Source organism: Anguilla anguilla, chromosome 8, assembly GCF_013347855.1.
Source record: "Anguilla anguilla isolate fAngAng1 chromosome 8, fAngAng1.pri, whole genome shotgun sequence".
Lineage (NCBI taxonomy): Eukaryota > Metazoa > Chordata > Actinopteri > Anguilliformes > Anguillidae > Anguilla > Anguilla anguilla.
This window is the reverse complement of record NC_049208.1, coordinates 35866339-35887151: the sequence shown is the minus strand read 5'-3', so window position 1 is coordinate 35887151 and position 20813 is coordinate 35866339. Positions and strand designations below refer to the sequence as shown.

The window sequence follows — 20813 nt, the reverse complement described above, 5'->3', positions numbered from 1 at the left end:
CTACATATGAATTGCTATTTACTTACACTCTGAAAGCTGGCTTTGTATCATTGTTGATTGGCAACCTTGCTGAGGTTGGCCTGAAGCCACACCACTCTGTTGTCATTTCTTGGCTGCAGACTAGAACTTTGTGTTGGTCTAGGCTTGGTTAATGCCTAGTCTGAACCATCAAAGCACCAACAATTATCCTCAAAGCAGCACATGTTCTTAAAGGTGGTTCACTGAATCTGTATGACAGTCTTAGTGCCAAAAATATGTTATCAGGTGATGTTGACAGTGTGCCCAGAATCAGTAGAATACATAGTCACAGGCAGGGGTGTAGCACAAAATGCTGGGCCCTATACATAAGCAGTCTCTGTGGGCCCCCTTCCTCTCTTGATCCATGTTTCTCATGCATCATTCCAGGCTTTTCGAGGGCCCTCCCCCCATTCGGGCCCTGGGTAGTCACTCCCACTTTTCCCCCCACTACGACGCCCCTGGTCACAGGCAAGGTATTACAGATGTTCATCTTGGTGGCTAACATCCCATCTGGATTTTCTATATAATTCAGTATTAGATCAACAGTGCCACCAAAAGGACAAAAGTTTGTATTGCACCATGCTTTATTTTTTCCTGGTGTTTTAATTCCCACACTGTTCCTAGTTACATAAATATAATTATTAAAATAAGCAAATGTATATCCACCCATTTAAGATGTGGTCTTAAAATTTTTTGAAAATAAGATGTAGCCACTCACTCGAAAACTCAAGAGCAAAATGGGAAAAATGCTTTGTTCATTTGGACATACTTTTGAAATTATTCTTTCGCACAAAGTGTCTTTGTCTTTTAAATAATGAGAATTAAAAGTTCTAAAAGGTTATGAACAAAACTACAAACTGAAAAAGCTGTCTACATTAGGTCCTCCCTGTCTACATTAGGTCCTCCCAAAAATGCAGCTGGTGACCACAAGCCACCAGTTATGATCCAGATCTGAGCTCTATGGTAGTGGCTCTGCTCTGCATGACCTGTATTGAATATAATCACTGGCTCATGGATGAGGGGGTTGGAGTGCATGTGCTTCAGCTGCAGCATTCTTGGTATGGCTGTGTGTGGCCCAGCTCAAGAGGCACAGCTAGAAATCCCAATAAAAACTAGCACAGTTTTGTGACTTCCTCTGGAGATTCACAGCTCTACAAAATTTCCATCATATTTTTCGCTTAGTTTTTTAAAATGAAAGGCTTCTGCCTGAATATTGTGGTTGCAGTGTAACATTTTAAAGTGTTCTCAGTTAAAAGGCATATTTTATAGCTCTGATATGAAATTAAACCCAGTGTATGTGTGGAAAAACACCTTACATTAATTAGCCCAACAAAACACTTCCAATGATATAGTTTCAACCATAGCAAAATGTTCAGTGTCATGTCAATCAGTTAATTTATCAGTTTATGAGTCCAATAGGGATAATATCTATTACATCTCATCCCTATTGTTAGATATAGTGATAAGTTAGATATACTCAGGTGATTCACCACAGATTCTGCACTGCATGTGCATGTACAGAAAGCATATTTATTCAAATAATACACAGAAAGTACACAACTGACGTTTTTCAGAGAATAATAACAATGAAAAAGCATACAAGATTGCAATAAATGTTTTACGGTTTTATTGATAAATTATCCTTAAAAAGATCCAAGCCGTATTCGAACTCAAGCTACCATTTCAGCTCGCTGAATTCATTCTGTACAAAGGGTTTCTGTTTCCTCACATTCAGAACGAGATTAGCTGTGCCCATTTTCTCAACAGAATGCTCAACTATGGTAATGCTATCAAAGTTAGCCAATCCAGGCAACAGGCTGTAAGCAGGAAGGATTTACACACAAGCCACAACAGAGTGTGAAGCTGAATGCTTGGCCTGCTGAGGCTGACTGGACAAAAGAGCGCAGTGAAAACGGAAAGCATGCATGAGTCTGTCGTTACATTTCGCTTTCAATCGGCTAATGAGAAGGCCATTTAAGAGAAAATATACAGTGCATAAGGAAAGTGACAAACAAAATGTTTATTGCTCAAACTGAATGCAAGCGTAACTTCAAAACACCAGAACAGCCAAATTTTTTTTGAAAGGCATTTTGTCAACACATACTTACACGGCAACTTTGTTGATAATGGCACAGACGGATTTAACAACGATTTATTTCAAATGTAAATTTGTTCAGTATATGAAAAAAAAAAAAACATAAATAGACGTTGTGTACAGGCAGGATTCTGACACATGAAATACGGCATCCCAGCTGTCAATGGCTGGATAATCTAGCAGCAACACAACAGAATAATTGCATAAAAATGTAGTGCAATGGGCAGTATTTCTTAAAAGGTAACCTCATTTGGTCTAGTTGGTAGCAAGTTCGGTAATTAAACATGTACAGTGCCCAACCAGTGGTGGCCAACATTGGTCCTGAATAGCCCAAATATCCAATAAGGTGTTCAGATACATCACATTTATTAAGACCAAGCAACTTCATTAAAATACGTGTAACTTTTCCTTGTAGGTCCAATCAGACATTCGAAAGAATAAAATAAATAAAATGAATCATTTGCGATAACACAGGTGGCCGATTGCAGGATTTGAGGGGTGAACTCCACATTACCTGGACTAGATCTGGGTTCTCGAGGACAAGGGATGGCTGGCCGGGAACTGGCTGCGTCCAAACGAAACAAACAGTAGACGGGCTCTTTATTCAGCGGGCACAGGCCTACGCAAAGCTGTTCTCTGGATAGCTCACTTTAATGGCTCCCCAGTAGCACGCCCGCACCAGGCATATCAGGCCCAGCAGGTACGCCAAAGCCCAGGACACGTACGTGGCATGATAGCGGCTAGCGAAGTCCTGGGTCCCCACCTGGAGGGAAGCAACAGAGCGCCAATCAAAAGGGTGCCTTTGAAGTTATGCGTAGTTGCTATAACAATGAAATACTCATACAGAACTGTGTCTTGAAAGTTATAACAAGAACACAAAGCGACAATATTCTCAAAACTTTAAAAAACCAAGCATGTACCCTCCCACAATACTACTGCTACTATTAGCAACAACAACAACAACAACAAAAATAATAATATTAATAATAATGATACTACTACTACTACTACTAATAGTCTAATAATAATAAAGATGGCCGTTCAGCACGTGGGGGTGATGTGTGACTTGCAGGACTGCCGGGGGGCGTGTACTCACAGTCAGCCCGACCCCGATGAAGATGCAGATCATTCCCACGGTGATGTATGCGCAGCAGCGCCTTCGCGGGAGAGCGCTGCCCACGGAGGATCTGGGGAAAAGGGCGGCAGCGAGGTCAGGCCACAACCGACACTACTCAACACACGGTCAGGCCACAACCGACACTACTCAACACACGGTCAGGCCACGCTCGACACTACTCAACACACGGCCAGGCCACAACCGACACTACTCAACACACGGTCAGGCCAGAACCGACACTACTCAACACACGGTCAGGCCACAACCGACACTACTCAACACACAGTCCGGCCAGAACTGACACTACTCAACACACAGTCAGGGCCACAACCGACACTACTCAACACAAAGTCAGGCCAGAACTGACACTACTCAACACACAGTCAGGGCCACGCCCGACACTACTCAACACACGGTCAGGCCAGAACTGACACTACTCAACACACAGTCAGGCCAGAACGGACACTACTCAACACACGGTCAGGCCAGAACTGACACTACTCAATACACGGTCAGGCCAGAATGGACACTACTCAACACACAGTCAGGGCCACGCCCGACACTACTCAACACACAGTCAGGGCCACGCCCAACACTACTCAACACACTCGTCAGGCCACGCTCGACACTACTCAACACACGGTCAGGCCACGCTCGACACTACTCAACACACGGTCAGGTCACAATCGACATTACTCAACACACAGCCAGGCCACGCCCAGCACTACTCAACACACGGTCAAGCCACGCCCAGCACTACTCAACACACGGTCAGGCCACGCCCACCACTACTCAACACACGGTCAGGCCATGCCCGACACTACTCAACACACATCCAGGCCACAACTGACACTACTCAACACACGGTCAGGCCACACCCAGCACTACTCAACACACGGTCAGGCCACACCCACCACTACTCAACACACGGTCAGGCCATGCCTGACACTACTCAACACATGGCCGTCTGCTGGGAAAGAGTCCCTGACCGTGCCATCCGAGCTCATTCCACGCAGAAGATACTGCCAACGGATGCGTAAGAGAAGCCTGTGTATTATCCTCCAGAGCCGCAGAACTAACAATGCAGTCCCAAGTTGTGCGTTTTTCTCGCATAGATTAAAGTAAAAAAGGTTTTTCTTTACGTAAAGCAGATAATTACAATTTACAGTACTTTATAGTCGTTAAGAGTAATATCTGTCTGTGCCACAGGCATTTCATCACTTCAAGCAATCAAAGGCCAATCACTCATAGTGGTTTATAATCTGATATCATAACAAAGATTATATTGCCTTATAATTGCTGTGTAGCTCATTATCCAAAATGTTTATTATGAATAATGCCTGAGGGCATTTATAATGTATTACATGTGTGGGCTTCATAGAAAGTGGGTTTTTAATAGCTTTAGATTTCTCTGTTCCAATAATGAACACACATCTGAATATTAATGAGTATCAGTTACTTTGAATATCATCTCGAAAGGGGAAAGTATTCATGGGAGACTAGCAAAGAAAACTATTCCATGATTTAAAACTTTGACTGTTTTAAAGGATTACTGATACAGAACTGTAAAAATAGAGAATGGAGATAACAGGACAGCATTTGGCAGCAAGCCAATATTCACATCCAATTAGACATTGATTTTATTATACCCATTTAGATTTTTTGTGCTTTTTGTGGCTATGACCCAGCCAGGCATGAAGCACAATGGCTGAGAGCCAGAAAACTTGCTCAGTCATAAGCCACTTAGGATAAATGGTGTACATACTGCGGAAACAATTTGGAAGTTGCAGTAGAGTATTACTACTAAAAACTGGTCTTCCCATATCAAACTCGATTTCAATAATATTTTTTTTCAAATGAGGAACAAACATTTAAAATGGTTAAAGTGGACCATGGCTTCGATGGTGTGTTCAATGTTCATTACAGTGATAGGTCCTGCAGTGCTGATGAAATCTAAGCTGTGTGATTACTGAGTAGCCTGGAAACTTCCGTGGGGCATTATTGTACATAGTGTTGTGCAGGGAGGGAGGGAAAGAAGTGATGGCTGACTGCATACTCCTCAGAGGAGAACACTACAGTGTCCATAGTTCTAAAATGGAGAATAAACTGGTAAAAAGATTTTTTGAGAAACTAAGTGTTTTTTGTCCATGATCATGCTTAATGCTTGTGAAAATGCTATACAGAAAACTGTACTTGCTAATAAGGTAGTTTTCAATGGTGCCAAACTGCTTTTACCTTCTCATTTTTCCTGTGTCCCAATAGCAGTATTGCCAATTTTGTCAGTGGATTTAGAAACAGTTTCCTGCAGTGTCCTGATAATTAACTGTTAATCTTTACAAAGTAGTAAAAGAAATAACTGTGATATTTATAATATGTATGCATCATACCAGATTGTTCCAAAATGGAAATAACTATGAAAATAAGTTAAATTTCCCATGGGATAACTCCTAGCATTAGTCCGGAGAGCTGCTGTCTACAAAAAAGAAAAATCAGGGGTTAAAAATGAGTTAGAAAAAAAAGAAAAGAAGCAAAACCCAACTTTTCCCAACTACTCCTATCCCCTACAAATATCACCAGGAGTTCACAGACAGGCTAGCTTTCAAGCATGCTTTGAATTAATGCGGCAAGATGACAATGGCTTTGTGTAAGAGCCCTTATTAAAAAGCCATAGTTCATTGGACAATTAGTCAGGCAATGAAGATAATTTGATAGCATCAAACACATAGCGGTCTTACAGTGCCTAGCATGGATCACATGACCTGCCCGGCTCCCGGTGACATCTCATTAGGCCTCACAGTTACTACCCACGCGTTTCTCATGTGACCGGATTGGGAAACGTGCTTTTGAGCTTGTAGCAAATCAGCTGGTTTAAGACAACCTAATCTCACTCATTGCAGTTACTGGAGCTATTCCCCATTTGCCCCAATGGCATACTTCTCCTTTTCACTAGGAAGGCTGAGTCTGAGCCATGCAGTCAGAACTTAAAAACAGTTACGCACATTAGGAAAATCACTGTTATAGTCCACAAAGCAAGAGAATATGGGTTAGATGAAAAAAAAAACTGAACCAACAGCTTCTTTAAAAAAAAAAAAAACAGCATTAGAAGCTCCAACTACAGAACAGGTCTGTCTGGTTCTGAACAGAACTGAAAAGGAAAACAAGTCCTGTAGCAGTTTGACTTCCATAGCTTTTGCTGCATGCGCAGAGTCTCTGTTACATCAGAGAGTGATTTATTCCCGGTCTCCTGCAGTGGGGCAGTGTCTGTTTCCCTGGCTGTGCCCTGGCTGTCCACATATCAGGGGAAGGTCCCAGTACTTGCGTCACTGAAGCTTTCTTACGAATCCTCCTCACTGCTCTGACCACACTGGCTGCCCAATTGTTTGTTTTTTTTCCCAGCACCAGGATTATCTATTTAAAACTACAGCTTGGCTCTGGTCATAATGCCTGTCACACGCTCCTGTTAACCACCATGGCCTAGAGAGGTTTACCAATCAGACGATGACACAAAATCTATGCATCATTAATGGGGTGGCCAACAAAACCTCTGAAGCATCCAGAATCTTCTGTGAAGCAAGTCTGGTGTAAGTGCACCTCTCAGAACTTACAGCAGCGACACAAACTTACATTTTTTTGCAGTGTGGGCACTTGGCCAGTGTGTTAAACCGCAGTTCCATCCACTGTGAACACAAACAGAGGGACATTTTACTTTCAGTTCACTGACGTTCAGACTGAAATACAGTAACAACACACGCCTGCTCTTTTGATGGGACGCACTGAAGACAGGTCAATGCGTTCCCTCTCTGAATGAAAGGGTTTCAGGAGAGGGAACCCAAAAATCTAGAGCAAAGCTTAGTGATCACAGAGTCCTGGGGCTCCATAAACCCTGCTTTGCACCACGGGCTCTGCTAAGTCCCTGGAAGGAAGAAAATCTTGAATGAATCACACTTGTTTTGGGAGGGCAGTGGTGATGGAGAGGCTTTCCTTCAGTGTTAAACAAGGAAAACAAATTTACTCTTTAGAGTTACATATCTCTCTGTTCTACTATAATCCAGTGGAAAAGGCCTGTATTATTTGGGGAGGGGGCATTATAATGATTTGAAAGGAGTTACGGAGTTGCAGCTTCAACACTCATTCTGCATTGAGTTTAGTATTCAAGTAAAGTTAATTTCAGTTTCTGAGGTAGTGTTATGCTGGTGTTAATTCTATCAGTCACTAAAAGTGCAAGGCTCAGGGACAAGATGCCGAGCTTGTGGACCTTGAATACAGCTGAGACTCCATCAAGAGGAAGGCCAGACACAGGCTGGGGTGGCAAGGCGTCTTCGCCGCCCTAGATGCCAGAGGCATAACGGGCAGACGGTAAACATGAAAGCTACGTCTACTGCCAACACAACTATTCTGCATGACATAGACATACATGTAAAAAAAAAAGCTACCATTACACCCACTTACATGTACACGCAAGTGACTAAAAAAAGACTCAGCAAGCCTACTGTACATATTTTACGTGGCGTGCAGTGCATGGCTGTGTGGAGATGGGCGCTGTAATGGGTACATACGAGGAATGTGTTGCCGCAGTGCCCACACACCACACGCATACCCTCGGGCTGGACGGGCAGGGCCGGCTGACTGGGCTGTTCCTCAGGAATGACCATCACTGGGCTCAGGTTGATGATGCGTCTGCTGTGGGAGGAGACATGATGGCATGATGATGTCACAATGGGTGCCAGTTAATTTAGAAAAACATAGCACAAAAAAAAAAAACATTGTTGGGCATTGCAGCTGGAGGACATTGAAATGCTTTGATAAAATTCTCTCAATTCATCACTCAATGATTTTATAGAATGTAGTCTGCCAAAGCTAACTTTTGTATCCCCAAAATAAACAACAGATTCGGTGTCACTATGCATTATGTCAACAGCCTCATTGAGCTTTTCCCCTGTCAGTTAGTATTTGCAGAATAATGTGATTAGAAATTGTTCAGAAAATATGAAAAGAAACCACTCATCCCTTTTTCTGTATAGTCAAAACACAGATGCCACATCCTTTTATCTTCACTCTTTCACTCCAGAGCACAAAATCCCCCATACTGGGTACTATACATGCCGTAACATGCTCAAGCAGACACGTCTTATGATCCCACCACAACTGCCATATCATTGGACATGCAGTCTTGACATCTAAAAGGGCAGATGCCATCACCCCAGTATTTTACACTTACCAGTTGGGCCTTGGGCATCCTATCCTCCGAGACGTGTCTTTGCAGATTAAAAGGCAGTTGCACGGACAGCGCACATACTTCTTACCGGCCGGCGGGTTTTTGATAGGCTGAGAGAGAAGGGAACGGTACGCCATTAAGATAGCAGGCTTGTCAGCTAGGATTTATTTTGCCTCCTTAATGCAGGTGTGCCTAGTCTGATCATAAACGGACAGCACCCTACACTTATATTCGTGGGCTGGTTTGAAATACTGCGGTGTGCCCTGACTCAGGATTAGCATTATGGGCACTTCAGCGCTCGGGAGATCTATGGCTTGGCAGATTCTTGGAGCATCAAAAGCTGCTAAGAGGACCTCTGACTAGCAGAACACCCCTTCATAACCATACCTTGGCAGGCCTAGCGTTTTAGGGTAATGGATTTACATAGTCTCCCTTACTGAAGAAGGACCACACTGCATTATTTCCCAGTGTTTGATGGGCCATAGCTCATCCAGGTCCACAGCTCATCCAGGTCCACACTGACATAGACAGTGCTGTCTACCCCTTACACTGCTTACTGCCCTGCTCGTTATACCCCCACCAGTCAATGGGCAAGAGCCTCATAGAGACCACAAGTCACAAAAACACTGATGGCCGACATGGGTCATGCTTGCTTTTTGTGCATATAAGACGGTTCTCGTGACACCGGATGGGGGTGTGCTCAACAGCTGAATCGTGCCACCAAGCTGACAGCACCACAGACAGCCCTCTGCAAAATGAACTGCTCCAGCTGGTTAAAACGGACTCGAATGTGACAAGCCTTTGGACAGCACTGTGAGGTCAGTGATAGGGAGAGGTTTGATGGGTCACTGACAGAAAGAACTGCTAAAAATAGTGAAGATAATGAACTGAGACAGAAAGGAGAGCCTTGCAGGAGCCTGTATAGCAGCAAAGCTCAGTGAACAGCTTGACAGTTAAGAGCAACCTCAGGCCATTTGTATACAAGTCACTATTCATTTTTATTTTCAAAGCTAACCAGAAACTACCATGAAAACTATATATTTATTACTCTAAAATGCTGGGAAATGCGCGTTAATGTGCAGAAAAGACTCAATTTCCCCTCAGGAACACCAGCTGTCAAGTGACTTCTGTCAAGAAAAAAAAAGATACCAAATGAAGGCCAAAATGGTGGCTTTCCACTCTGAAGACATGGGCATAGCCCAGTGCGCTGGGGAGATGAGGAGGCGGCGGCCTCACCGTGGCCTCGTTGCAGACGGTGCATTTGACCACATGCTGGTGGAGCTTGCCGTCCAAGTTGATGAGAGACTGGCACACGCGGCAGTTTATCACCGGCACTCCCCCGGCGTCCGGACTGGCGATGGCCGTGTACGGAGGAGGTAGCTCAGCTGCGCAGAGAAAAGCACCAATCACAGCGCAGCACATTAGAAGCAACCGAGAGACCTGTAAAGATGTAAATAAAAATATGCAGTAACAAGCATAAAAAGGGGGCTGTAGGGAAGGGTAAGCAAATTGGACTCCCTGCAATTTACAAGACTATAATTGACTTATACTGATTTGCAGTTAAAGCAAAACTCATTCAGAAACACGTACTGTGGCGCCACAGATGATTACGGCTCTTATGCTTTCATAATATACTTTTATGCCTTTGGACAACTGTCCAATCATGGTATCATTTCTCTCTCTCTCTCCAAAAACTGCAACCGCAGCATTTGAAAAGTGCACAACCTCTACCCCCCACGTTGCCACTTCCTTCTTTCTCTTAAGAATGATGTCTACAGTAAATAGAAGTCAGCAGTGATTAAGTGACTAAGAAAGGGAAATATTTTAATGCTGATGAGAAAAACGGTGACAGTAGCGTGACCTTACAAGCTGCTGAGCAACATCACACGCAGACTCAGTACCCAATGCTGGACCTCATCCCCCATCATGCACAACTGCATTTGTAGGCTATTCAAACATTCAACGATATATGCTGGGTTCAATTGTAGATGTGCTTTTGTTCACTTAATACAATTTGATTTGATCTTTTTCCCCACGGCGCACAGGCAGGACTGTCGCCGTGGGCTATGCGTGGCAAATTGTAGTCACTCACTCACTCATGGGCGACCTGAGAGGGACGTTTTGTAGGACACATGCGTAGGTGGTGCTTCGTTTAGTAGGACGCATGCGCAGGTGGTATGGCACGAGATGTTTAAGCACAGCTTTATCGCTGAACGTTACTTTTGCTAACCCTAACATGTTAGCGTTTCACCTACTTTAGTTAACCTAGTTAGCGTGTACAGATGCTATCCTGCACGCACGAGTAGGAGCTAAGGACACACAGTTACAACCACTGATACAGATGTATGGACACACGGAGGACAACAAATAATGTTACAAAGGTGAGGACATGCCATAGCTAGCTAGCTATATAGTTAGTACAGCTGCGCCATGGGTCTGGACGGTTTTGTGCTTATTCAGTTCAGTTTTGCAATATCATTAGAAGCAATCACTTCTTGTCATTTGTATACACTTACACAATACATGGCTACTGAATGCCATGAATGATATTAAATATAAAGCTCAACAACTGAAGGTTGGTTGGACTTTAGACTGAAACCAGGCCAGTGAGAATAGACATGAATACAATGTCTACTTAGCCATAGCTGGCAATCACATGAACTCAAATGAGATTCAGTCTCCTATATAATACCATTCCTTTGTTCAGGTGATACATGTGTATATTTTTTTTATCTCCAGATGAGGAATGCAAAGTTAAGCACAATGGTCTTTGTGGTTAGATTGAATCAGGGTCTTGATCACTCTTGCATTTGAGCACTGGAGCCAGCCCCAGGAGCTTACAGTAGGTACAAAACAGTAATAACATGGGTCACAATGGGTGAGTGACCGTGATGGCAGGTAAGCCTTTTCAACCTAGTGGTGACAGATGGAGCTGTAATCTGTTGTGATACAGTGCATCGTCAGTGGCTTTCCAGGAAGGAAGAGGCCAAAGGCTTACAGTATGTCCCATTGTGCCACAGCATGTCACACTAAAACACTATGAAGTGAAACTATGGCCCACTTTCAATGCTACTGTGTTATCCACTATTCTTGAGAAATTAACTACCTGCAAAATATTAAAAATTGTAACTTGCAGCAGCTGCCAAAATTAAGCTGCTACATGAGAGGTTCATTTGCCATTTTGTAACCATGTGCAAGGCCAGTATCCTGCATTGATCACATAAATCTGGTGTATAAATGGATAATATCTACATGTGAACTATGCAAAATGTCCTGTCCAGATAAAATCAAATCTGGGCGTGCCACAGATTTTACACACTCAAAAAAATGAATTGCTGGATTTATTTAAAATTACGGAGCGTTTGCATGCAATATTGTTAAGTATACGTGACTTCAACTGATTAATACTTGTACAAATAGGCTACTTAATCAGTTGAAGTATACATATACTTCGTAAGTAGGCACAAAAGGCCCATTTATAATGCAGTTAACAGGAAGGGTGTTACACCTCAGGCTGCACAGGCTGACATTTACATTTGCTTCATACCCGCCACGCCAATCGGGTATCGGTCTCTCCTGATGTACCACCGAAATGCTGGCGTGCTCTGGTTTCCTCAACATTGCACAGAGGTGACTGAAAGAGGAGAGGCCTTCGGAAACAACAGACCTACAGTCTGGAGGCGGCTTCACTTGATACCGCTGTTCTGCCATTAGAGGGTCTCCTGGGATTTGGTGTTCAGCCTACCGAGTGAGAGACTGGCTTGCTGGGTAAGCACAGACAGAGGCAGCATTTCATTGATGACGCTGACAATAACACTGATTATTAATACTGGATTTTCTTTCATTCTTCACTGTCTTATTTATTTGCTTTTCAGCACCCACAATCAGGTGCATTCTGGGATATAAATATTCACAATTGAAAATGATTCGCAATGATTCCCTTCTTCCAGCTCAGATGTAACGATTTTCTCAAATTAATTTTGCATAATAACTGGGGTATGTGAAGGGAAAAGGGTATATTGATTGAATATTAATTTCTAGTTGTTGATGAAAGCTTGAATGATAATTTTTGCCAAATACTACTGTGAGGAGGTATTTTCACTTGCTTTAAATGATGATTGTGAGAGTGGCATTTAGTAATAGAAAAAAAACAGACAAGAAAACACTTCAAGGGCTAATTAGTTAATTGGGAAGCTGAAGACAATTGTTGTCAAAATGTAGGCCTGAGTTGAATACACTTTTCAAAGCAGCAGTATGCTGGGTTGCATTCCTTTCTGGGATGATTTTCAAATGTAATGCCCTGCACCTGTGCAGTCCTATGGATGGGTGTATGTTCTTCTTCTGCAACTGCATTAAGCCATCACAGCTGCTGAAGTAAATGGATACAGGGGTCTTAATTTCACTGGCCATTGCTCAGGGTTCTCGAGTCAAAACAACGATGTCTTTGTGGCCCACTCTATTCGCCCTTGGAGAGTGACAGTGGTTAAGAAGATAACATGGGGAGCTGGGCTACGGGGGAAAGGCTCGCTCTTTGCCATTGCAAAAGCTGCAGTCCATACAGAACATTGACTGTGCTTCTTTGCTTGCGTACAGCCCCTCGGAATCCTAAAACTCTGACTGTAAATCCCCACCAATATTTCTGCAGGTTTAAACATTCAAATCACCAGCTTATTGTTTGGGTTCAGAAAGTGTCTATGCGCGCGTGCAGACCTCAGCATTAACACAGAGAAATCTGTGACACAGAGAGCCGATTGTTTCTGAATCAGTAACCGGGGAAACCGAAAGGCAAGACATTTTGGCTGTAGAAGCAGCAACAGTGATGGCAGTGTTAAAATACAGACGGCTTTTTTTTACTGCAACAGTCTACTACTATTGTGAGCCTTAATTCAAGACGCTGAACCTGCCAACCATGTGACTCTGCCAAATTGTGACGCAATTCACGTGCTTCCGACGTTCTTGAAACATCGCGGTTCCGTTTCTTGCTACAACTCATGACGACCACTTTGGTTTCCTTTCGCAAAGGTCAAGCCAAGGACAATGTAAAATGCTTCTGCAAAACATCACAGAAATGAGGAAAAGACTGCATATCAATCAACGGTCTCTACTCGTTACACATCATGCAATTATTATTTTTAATCTGACAAGAGGACTGATATTTCTGGAGCTCCCCAAAAACATAATGTCCAGTATTGTACAAAAAAGTACAGAAAAAATGTTAAAAAGACTCAAATCAATTCTGAAACACTGAAACTGAGGCACTCATAACACTATTTTTACATAGATAATACTACATGCTGTATATGCTTCAGAAATCCTATCAAATGTTTGTGAGAATGTATGGTTGTTCAGTGTTTATAGCCGTTGTCGGTGCTAAAATTACAATGAGCTCATTAGGTTGTGGAAGCCATGTTGCTTTAAACAGTGGCTTTCATCACAGGTCCAGACATCACGTACATCCATATTTTGGGTCAATTAATGCAGTTAATTAACGGTAACAAATTGACTTTCCCTTCAGAATGTTTTCTTGAAAGAGTTGTGCAAGATTTCTATATAACCAGCTCCTCATTGAGCAGAGGTTTTTGGGAAATGGGCAGAAATTCAGACAGAACAGACATTCTTGCACAGAACACTGCACACAGCCATAATTGTGCAGCACTGCCCTGCTCATTTCTCACATCCCAGTTGAACAGCCATATACAGTGTGTATGCTTGGGTGAGCTGAACAATGAGAAAAAGACATAGGTACCTCTGCATCTCTTATGTATGGCCATTCAACTGCCATATAAATTAATTTCTTATTTTCCCACACTAAAACCTAACCTAACCTGATTTCAGATTTTTTTAGGATCTGGAAATTCACATGTTGCCTTTGTAGGAAAAAGTTCAAAGTGAAAGTAGGCTATAAGTTACTAACAAACCATACAGGCACCACACACGAGGAAGCACACAAGCACTTTAAATGGCACACAGTTACTAGTGGCAACAACAAAACACACACACACAAAAATATGTAGTGTCTCAGCGTTAAAAGGACTTTTTCTGGGCCGTCTGGGTAGTGTAGAGGTAAAAGCACTCGTTAGCATTGTTCGCGGGTGGGAAGCCAGTGAGGGTATGAGTCCTGATCGTTGCATTAGCGACTTCTACTGGTTGGTCGGGGTGCCTGTTCAGCAGGGAGGGGATCTGGGGGAGATAGCGTTAACCTCCGCACGCGTTACACTCTCCCAGTGAATCTCCTCGCTGTCAGGTGAAAAGAAGCGGCTGGCGACTCCACATGTATCAAAGGAGGCATGTGGTAGTCTACACCCTCCCCAGACCAACAGAAGTATAGCGCATCAACCAGGACCGTGATACACATGGGGAATTGGTATAACGACTAAATTGGGGAGAAAAATGGAAAAAAAGGACTCTTTCTAGTCATCCTCCTGATTGCATCTTCTCTAAATCTATTATCTGCTGATTTGAGTGTATCACTGAAGGTAAAAACTACTTTGACTCAATAATACAGTGATAGGATCCCACTGAGACCCATAAAGACTGTGGCTTCCTTAGATGATGGAGAGGATGGATTTGCTTGAAAGGACAAAGAATGCCAGATCATTACAGGAACCATTTCCCCCAAACTGTGGCATCCGTCTGTTTTCAAACTCACTGCTCCAGCCACAAATGAGAAGCTGAAAAGCCCTAATAGCGTCCGTCACGCCCACAGCCATTTTAGTTATTACCTTTACTAATTAGATTTTTTTTCATTCTGAGGATATACCTGAAATTATATATACCTGGGAACTACTGTAAGACAACTAAGAATTTGCAGATAACAAGCTATTCACCGAGGATGAGTACTGGGTCAGTCAGTATTCCTTTTCAGAAAGCAAACCTCTATTGTAATAGGCAAACTAGAGCTGATCTTGAAATACATATATTGCTGATTGAGTCAGTTTGTGAAATAAAGCTCTATTTTCACAACACATTTCTCTGTATGGTGCTTATCTGGTCTGGATAAGGTCTAAGATAACGGCTCAGTAATCTCAACAGGTCAAAATGCAGAATAGTGGCTGTTAGTTCCATGTCTGCGTCAGACATGACCCAAGAAACTCGGTAAATCTTTTGCTCATGTTTACTGCGCCGAGTTTCGCTGAGTTTAGCTGAGTTACAGCGTCCCACTGGATGCTCCTCACTGACAAACCCTGGACAAATTAAGGGCGCTGGGCCAGTTTATTCTTAGGCCTCCTGTGGCCCTGATCCACGGGCCTGTCAGAGCGGTTTAAAGTTTCATGGCGCTCTCCAGAGCGCAGTGGCCACACATCCTAGAACTGTACTCCCAGTTCACAGAACTCTGCAGCCCAACTCAGCAGATTTGTGCTATGGTCACTGCTCACAGCTAATCCCCTTCATACACAAAGAATCTAAGACTTGTAATCAGATATTCCAAAAGGAAAAGAACCAGTAATAATCTAAGGCTCAACAAACTATTCCAAAATGATGTTTAATATACATACTGCTACAGTGCCTCAGATTCTCTGAATGGTAGCAAAACAAACCGACAGATGTCCCTTACAATATAGACTTAATTGTGATACAAATATAACAGTGAAATGACTGATGGATTACCCACAAAAGACATAACTTCTATCTGTCAAAAGTAACATTTCTAAAGGCCATAGTTTGTCAGTAAATCTGCTTTCCCCATAAATCTAGTTTCCCTATTGCCGTAAAGCAAACTGCATGACATGTGAGTCTCCACGATTGAACACAATGGTCCTGTATTTGTTTCCAACTAGGATGGGTTGTTTAGCTCAAACCCTGCTGGTCATGTGGATGACCTTGAGCTCAACATCCACTGTCTGTGCCAGGGCTTGAGGGCTTGCCCATCTCATTCTTTTTCATTAAAGCACTTCAATGAGATGATCTCTCAGAAAATAAACTCAGATTGTGGTTGAGTGAGCATGCTCCTGTGTGGTAAGGAATTGATACAATACATTCCCACCAACACAGCGTATGACACCTCGCGGTTCTCCTCCAAAACATGCCATGTTAGTCAGCTGCTTCTTTTCACAAAGCAGCCACAAGCCATGCACATGCAGAGCTGGGGCAGAGGAGACCAAATCATACTTGTGCGCAGAGAGGAAACCATGGGCACCCAGATGGCCAACAGGGGTCGCTCAAGCAATGAGCACAACTATCCTGATGACTGTATCCCTCCCAAATATCCTTTGGGTGACACAAAAGCCAATTGTGTGCCGCCTCTGCTAGGCTGCCGACCACAGTCTCTGCTGGCATGAGCCAGATTTGATCTGAGATGGCGGTGCTCACTCCTATGCCACAAGTGGTGCTTTTATGGAATGAGCTACCCAGCTACCCCCACCCAATAAAATATGATAATATTTTGGAGGTATAACATTGATAACCCACAGCATTGTAAAGTAGGATTTTCTGCAGGGTGTACATCACAGTAACTTTCCCTTTGCTTTTTTACTTGTACTTAGAGACTCAATCTGGCCATCTTATGTGTAGGATCTGTCAAAAGAAAGGGCTGCCAAAGGCATGCTGCTTGTGCTGAAGACTCTTGGGAGTGTCTCCAAGTTCTCATGCAGTAGCCATGTCGGATATTTATGTTCATGTGAAGGGGGTTGTCCATATCTATTTTCTTTTTATTGGGGGAGGGGGTTCCTTCTTTAAACACACTTTTGGAATCTCCTGTTGCAGTATGCTCTGCTGTGACCATTATGCCACCCACAGCCACACAGTGATCACTGCACCTGAACCTCATGCACTTTTCCAAAACACACACATACAAGCCACATAGGACCTTTAGCATATGCAAAACCTTTTAGCACACGCAAAAATAATAACACAACCAATTATTGGTGCAAAACAAATACCATGACCAATCATTGGTCCATAGTATACATAGGTGCTAGATGATGAGAATCTAGAAGGCCCTTCAGCAGTAGCGACCTAAGGCATGCATGCCGATATAAGGCCACCTTATAAAAAGAGGAGACAACAGGACAACCACCACAGACCCTTCATCACAGTTGACTAGTAACAAAGCCCAGACACTATTGGTGTCGACGCTATAGGGCTCATTTGTTTAGGCTATCTGGTTAGTTCTGTCTGACAGATGAGAAACACTCTTCAGGAGGCATGTGTTAGTGACTACTTATTGTCAGCACACATACAGAACTACAGTGGCAACACTACAACATCCAGAACACTACTTCACTGCAAGAACAGGATGGCCAGGTTACAGTTTGCTAAGAAGTACCCAAAAGAGCCTGCGGAGTTCTGGAAAAAGGCCTTGTGGACAGATGACACCACGATTTACTTACATCAGAGTGAGGGCAAGAGCTAAGTGTGGAAGCCAAAAGGGACTGCCCTGGATCCAAAGCACCTCCCCCCACCCCCCATCTGTGAAATACGGTGGTGGCGGTGTTATGGTTTTGGCATGTATGGTTGCCACAGGTACTGGCTTGTATTCATTGATGAGATAACTGCTGATAGCAGCAGCAGTATGAATTCTGAAGTGTACAGAAGCATCTTATGTGCTCAAGTTCCACCAAATGCCTCCAAACTCATTAGACGGTGCTGCAACATGCAGCAGGACAATGATCCCAAACACACAGCTAAAGTAACCCATGAGATTTTCAAAGCCAAAAACTGGAAAATTCTTGACTGCCCAAGTCAGTCACCCGATCTGAATCCAAATGAACATGCGTGTCATATGCTGAAGAGAAAATGTAAGGCAACTCGCCCCTGAAACAAGCAGGAGCTGAAGACTGCTGCAGCTCAGGCCTGGCAGAGCATCGCCAGAGAAGATACTCAGCATCAGTCAATGTTTATGAGTCATAGACTTCAAGCAGTCATTGCATGACAAGGAAATGCAACAACATACTAAACATGACTTGACTAGTATTTTCATGACATTAATGTGTACCAAATATTATTATTATGTCTTGAGGGGTGGGGGGGAGCTTAGAATCTGTACTATAACCATATGTGAATTATTAATTGATTACAAATCTAAAATTGTGGAGTACAGAGTCAAACCAAGCAATACTAATGTCCCAAACATTTATGGATCTCACTGTATATACACTATCACCTATAGATACTTTAAAGACAGCTCGCCTGTTGGCTAAATAAAGACAGCACATTGTCCCATCCCATACTTGTCTGGCCATGATTAGACAGATACCGAACGACAAACATTCGCACATTTGAAAGTATTGCATTTTAAAATACAAATGGTGCACTGATAAATTGACAAACAACAACACGTTCAAGCCTACTACAGTTTATTTCAGACTTCTGAGGACAAAACAAAGCTCTTCCCTTTCAGAAAAGTGCTTGCTTGCTTCGACAGATATGCGCTGAGATTACAGTCACCACTGAAATTCTAGGGGATGTCCAGGCCCATCAATTACAAAGTCAATTCAAATAAAATTGAATGGTGTACAATTCTTTCAGAATTTGATGTTTTTGTCTCTAACACATTTCACGGCATCAGCATACATTAAGCTATAAATTATTAATGAAATATTCTCATGTTAGCTATCTTAAAATGGTAAAAGATCATACTTTTAAGCTAGCTAACTACGGAATTCAAACCTCCATATATTTATATAATAGTGCAAATGTTTTACATTTTCGAAATTTATACAATAGCATTATTATACATTAGTAGGCTACAATTTACTGTGTACTTTAGTAATTAAGTACTTGTTACAACCCATACTAAGACACCCCACCCTATAAAATTTTATAAGCTAGGTTATCACAACACATCTCGACTCTATACATTATACATCCATCGGGTCACATATGGCACACTATTTCTGGTAAAAAAATAAATAAAAGCAACGGCTGTTCATTTGAGCAGATTTTCAAAACCATTTAATAAAAAAAATTTTGAGACCGTAGTGAAAACGAAATTGCTGCATTGGTAGAATTGTTCAGTACTGTGCAAGACCGAAGGCCTACGTTTACTGCCTTTACTGTCCAAAGCTCCACCTTTTTCATTTACACTGGTCCAGTGATCCGTTGCAGATGCCCTTGTCCGTTCTATTAATTCACTTGCACCACAACACAAAACATTGCACAAGAAGATACGCCCAAAATGAATCAGCACGCTCAGTCTGTCATATCGCCGTCTTACGTATAAGCCTACCTCTTGGACTGGTGTCCTGCAGGTACGGTGGTGCCGTGGGTGTGACATTCCCAGAGTTTGGTGCTGACAACAGAGGGGATCGTTCATCCATGCCATCGGAGGCCATGTCTGCAGCGGTAACACCGGCGTTTGCAGCGGTTGGCAGCGACAGCAAAACAACAACAGCTCCGTCGGGTTCCCTCGGTCTGTTCTTTGGGAAAAGACCAGTGACTCGTGAGAAATGCTCCTCCGGCTTCGGAGAGGGCAGCCTTCTGGAGGCGGGGCTAAAAACGTAAACGGGGAGGGCAGAGCAAGGGAATGCAATACGAAAACACTGAGCGCAACAGTAACATTAAGCATTCGGCATAGCGGAACTTGGTGGTATTAAACGGAAGCATTTTGGTTGTTTCTGGCTTGGTTTTAACATTTGCTGCTGGATCATATCCATTTTTTGTTATGGGAGTCACTGGTGCCACAGATTCTATGACTTTCCATATATTTTGCCATTTCCTCTGTTTTTAGTGCTTTCTGTGATTTTTTTGTTGCCAGTTCAGGATGGTAACTGTCAATCTTAAGGTAGCCTCTGGTGTTGTTACTATAGACCCATGTATTTTAACAATAGCCTATTGCCAAATGCTGGGAGAAACATAGCAAAACAATGCATATGCTACTATGCACATTCTGGAATGCACTGGGATCAAGATTCTTGTCCTTGTCAGTTGTTGCAATCAGATGATTGATGGCCCCTGTCAACAGTGTTGAAGACCATCAGTCGAAGACTCAAACCTTGCAATGTCCAACATATTTAAAGATATAAAACCTGACACACGGTATCCATGTTTACTTTAATAATGCAATTTTACGATGCTTTATTTCTAACAACGTTTTGTTAAATTAAAGGCAAAAAGCTTGCTCTTTCATTCTGTGATGGACCAAATTAAGCAAGTAATTGCAAAACAGCCAGCAACTGCCAGTTTTTTTTTTTTTTAAGCTTCAAGCGCTTGTTACTATTGCTACAGTGGGTCATGTTATCTCAGTTGTTTCCAGGTGCTGGGCATGATATCTATTAAGTCATTTAATAAATTGAATACATTTGATAAATTAATGTTCTGTGATTTCTTCTGCCTTTTTTCAGGTTTCCAAGATTCAGACCAGGGGAACCTGGTTTTTAAATACACATGCTTTGTTTTACATGAGAGGTTTAATGTTATAATTTAATTTT

General features: G+C 42.7%; 1 protein-coding gene across 2 annotated transcripts; it reads right to left on the bottom strand.

The window, feature by feature from the left end:
• Window positions 1–1630: 1630 nt before the first annotated feature.
• Window positions 1631–19881, bottom strand: pip4p2 (phosphatidylinositol-4,5-bisphosphate 4-phosphatase 2). 2 transcript variants are annotated; one of them, XM_035431315.1, is made up of 8 exons: window positions 19613–19881; window positions 9682–9830; window positions 8449–8555; window positions 7787–7910; window positions 7486–7557; window positions 6855–6907; window positions 3210–3300; window positions 1631–2876 (listed from the first exon to the last, which is right to left on the bottom strand). In XM_035431315.1, the coding sequence occupies exons 1-8, from the start codon at window positions 19716–19718 to the stop codon at window positions 2733–2735; spliced, it is 846 nt and encodes a 281-aa protein (XP_035287206.1). In that variant the 5' UTR covers window positions 19719–19881; the 3' UTR covers window positions 1631–2732. The 2 variants fall into 2 exon arrangements, with proteins under 2 accessions (XP_035287206.1, XP_035287207.1); XM_035431316.1 differs by lacking the exon at window positions 7486–7557 and having other exon boundaries at window positions 19613–19878.
• Between the last annotated feature and the right edge of the window lie 932 nt (window positions 19882–20813).

Coding starts and splice junctions, on each gene's coding strand:
- pip4p2 (XM_035431315.1), bottom strand. CDS start 19,718: ATGGCCTCCGATGGCATGGATGAACGATCCCCTCTGTTGTCAGCACCA. Junction 7,558..7,786: donor ACTGCGGCAACACATTCCTC/GTATGTACCCAT, acceptor TCTGGCATCTAG/GGCGGCGAAGACGCCTTGCC. Junction 2,877..3,209: donor TCATCGGGGTCGGGCTGACT/GTGAGTACACGC, acceptor GCTTCCCTCCAG/GTGGGGACCCAGGACTTCGC.